Raw genomic sequence first — 2,595 nt, 5'->3', positions numbered from 1 at the left:
CCAATGTCCCCTCAGTAAGAACATTACAACATGTTTTTCTTCTTCCGTCTTCGATGTATCTTCTTTCTTCAGTTATCTTTTAGTTTTTATAAGTCCAGATCTGTCCATTCATGATATAAACCAAATTCCTTTTTTCCAGGGACATCTTCGCTTCCTTAAACGTCTTAAATAAAAAGAGTCTTTCCTTTTGTTGCATTAACAACACGCTCATTGGAGATTCCAACCTTTCTCTTAGCAAGCAGATCTTGTAAAGTTGGGGTAGCGAGCCCCTTACTCCAGAAAACCGCTTTTCGATCAGCTTGCCAATCCAGCCACAAAGAACTAAACTTTAGAGTCTCCTTACCATTCATACGTCTCTATGGTCAACGTACTGTCCCTTTAAAAGTGTAGCCGCTTTTAGTACAGATCCAGTTCGCTTCTCACTTTAGCCACCAGAGGGCCCACAATTCACTTTAAAGACAGAGTCTATGGTTAGGTCACGTGACCTAACTTTCCACTGTTCTCCTTCCTGAAGAAATTTCCTGAGTATAATTGAAACAACATTAGTAATTTGGTCACGACCAATTCTCCCTCTAAGCTGTGGAGTCTTGTGACCAAAAACTCTACTTGGGCCCCAGTCACACGTAGAATTTGCCACGCGAAAGGCATGAATGTTGGGCGGATTTTCGGGGCGCGATCACACCACAACATCTGGGAAGCGAAGTTAAAAAGTACCGTGGAAAGTGCATTACTATCCGGAAAACGTGCGGCACAGGCAGGCGTCTGATCGTGGGAGCGCTAGTATCCCGTGGCATCCGACGCCCATCCAGGTCCCGTCGCAAACTGGATGTTTTTCATAAGCGCATGCGCACAAACACGAAACCGAAAGCAGTCCTGCTCTGTGGAACTGCGCATGCGTGCAAACGCGAAACGCATGTGTGATCGCGCTGCGCCGCTTCTTTGCCACGCTGCAGCATCACCGTGTGATCGCCAGCTAACAGCCTAAGCGCGGAGACTCGGGGGACCGTGTGATCAGGCTACCGTGCTTTATCTTGCTCCGGGGTGAACAGCCACACCTCCCCCCCACGTTATCTGGCCCGTGTGACCAGGGCCTTGGTGAGCTCCTGGCATTAAAGTTGTAAGCGAGCGATTTGGCTGCTGTGTAAATCAATTTGCTCTGGAGCCTTCCTGCTTGAGCGAAGAGAGGGAACACTGACAGCTTTTGCTTCTTTGATGTTCTGCTTTCCTTTGTGACTTTCTCTCATGTTCCTTATAACCCCCCGGAGGCTGGCAGCCCTTGTGTTAAACCAGGTTTACGAATAGGTGGTGGTGGTGGGGAGGATTTCTAACAGACGAGGAGTCTCCGGTTTCGCTAAGGTAATTCACACTAATAATGAGATAAAGATCCCAAGTCCCGATTCAGTCCAGATAGGGGGGGTAGTATGGAATTTGTTAACGAATCCAGAAGGGTAGATCGGCCCAGGAAGCCTGGAGGTGTTTTGCTTTCCTCTGGGCGTAGAGCGGGGGTCACTGGGGGGCGGGGGGGCGGGAGTGTGTGGAGTGGCTGTGCATTTCCTGGCCACCAGCTATGCACTTATTCCATCCTGCTCTCACAAGGAACACATGAAGCTGCCGTTCATGGAATCGGACCATTGGTCGGTCACAGCCAGTACTGTCTACTCGGACTGCCAGCGGATCTCCCGCGTCTCAGGCAGAGGAAGGTCTTCCCCATCACCTCCCGCCTGGTCCTTTTTAACTGAAGACGCCGGGGACTGAACCTGGGACCTTCTGCATGCCAAACAGAGGCTCTGCCACTGAGACAGGGTCTCAGGTCAAGGTCTTCCCCATCACCTCCAGCCTGGTCCTTTTCAGTGGAGATGATGGGGAATTGATCCTGGGATCTTCTGCATGCCAAGCAGAGGCTCTACCACTGAGCCAGGGTCTCAGGTCAAGGTCTTTCCCATCACCTCCTGCCTGGTCCTTTTAACTGGAGATGCCGGGGATTGAACCTGGGACCTTCGGCATGCCAAGCAGAGGCTCTACCTCTGAGCCACAGCCCCTCTTTACAGCTCTCTGGGCTCTCAGGTGGAGGTCTTTCACATCACCTCCTGCCTGGTCTTTTTTAACTGGAGACGCCGGGGACTGAACCCGGGACCTTCTGCAGGCCAAGCAAAGGCTCTGCCACTGAGCCACGCCCCCTCTTTACAGTTCTTCAGGGTCTCAGGCACAGAGGTCTTTCCCATCACCTCCTGCCTGGTACTTTTTAACTGGATATGCCGGGGATTGAGCCTGGGACCTTTTGCGTGCCAAGCAGATGTTCTACCACTGAGCCACGGCCCCTCTCAGGGACCGAGGGAAGAGGGAGTGACCAGCAGGCTTGTGCATTCTCCCCACTTGTCTTTCAGAGGGAACTCCAAGTACCACTACTATGGGCTGCGCATCAAAGCCAACTCCCCACTGCTCCGGCTCATGGAGGACCAGCAGCACCTGGCCATGAGGCAGCAGCCCTTTTCTCAGAAACAAAGGTAGGAGGTGGCAGAACTGGGGCGCTCTTTCTCATGGCCTCCCCGCTCCGGCTTCCTGGGAAGCTGTGGGACTGTTGCCGCGTGCCGCATG

The 2,595-nt window shown here is 52.4% G+C and overlaps 1 protein-coding gene across 1 annotated transcript in view; it reads left to right on the top strand.

Annotated features, from left to right (window-relative positions):
- Positions 1-2,595, top strand: part of RFX1 (regulatory factor X1) — an 86,767-nt gene that overhangs the window by 59,050 nt on the left and 25,122 nt on the right. The window contains 1 exon segment of the mRNA XM_015419521.1: positions 2,385-2,504. Within this exon segment, the coding sequence (XP_015275007.1) occupies positions 2,385-2,504 (120 nt within the window).

Source organism: Gekko japonicus, unplaced genomic scaffold, assembly GCF_001447785.1.
Source record: "Gekko japonicus isolate JY-2015 unplaced genomic scaffold, Gekko_japonicus_V1.1 scaffold872, whole genome shotgun sequence".
NCBI classification, from domain to species: Eukaryota; Metazoa; Chordata; class Lepidosauria; order Squamata; family Gekkonidae; genus Gekko; species Gekko japonicus.
The sequence above is the reverse complement of the archived record's forward strand: the minus strand, read 5'-3'. Positions and strand labels throughout refer to the sequence as shown.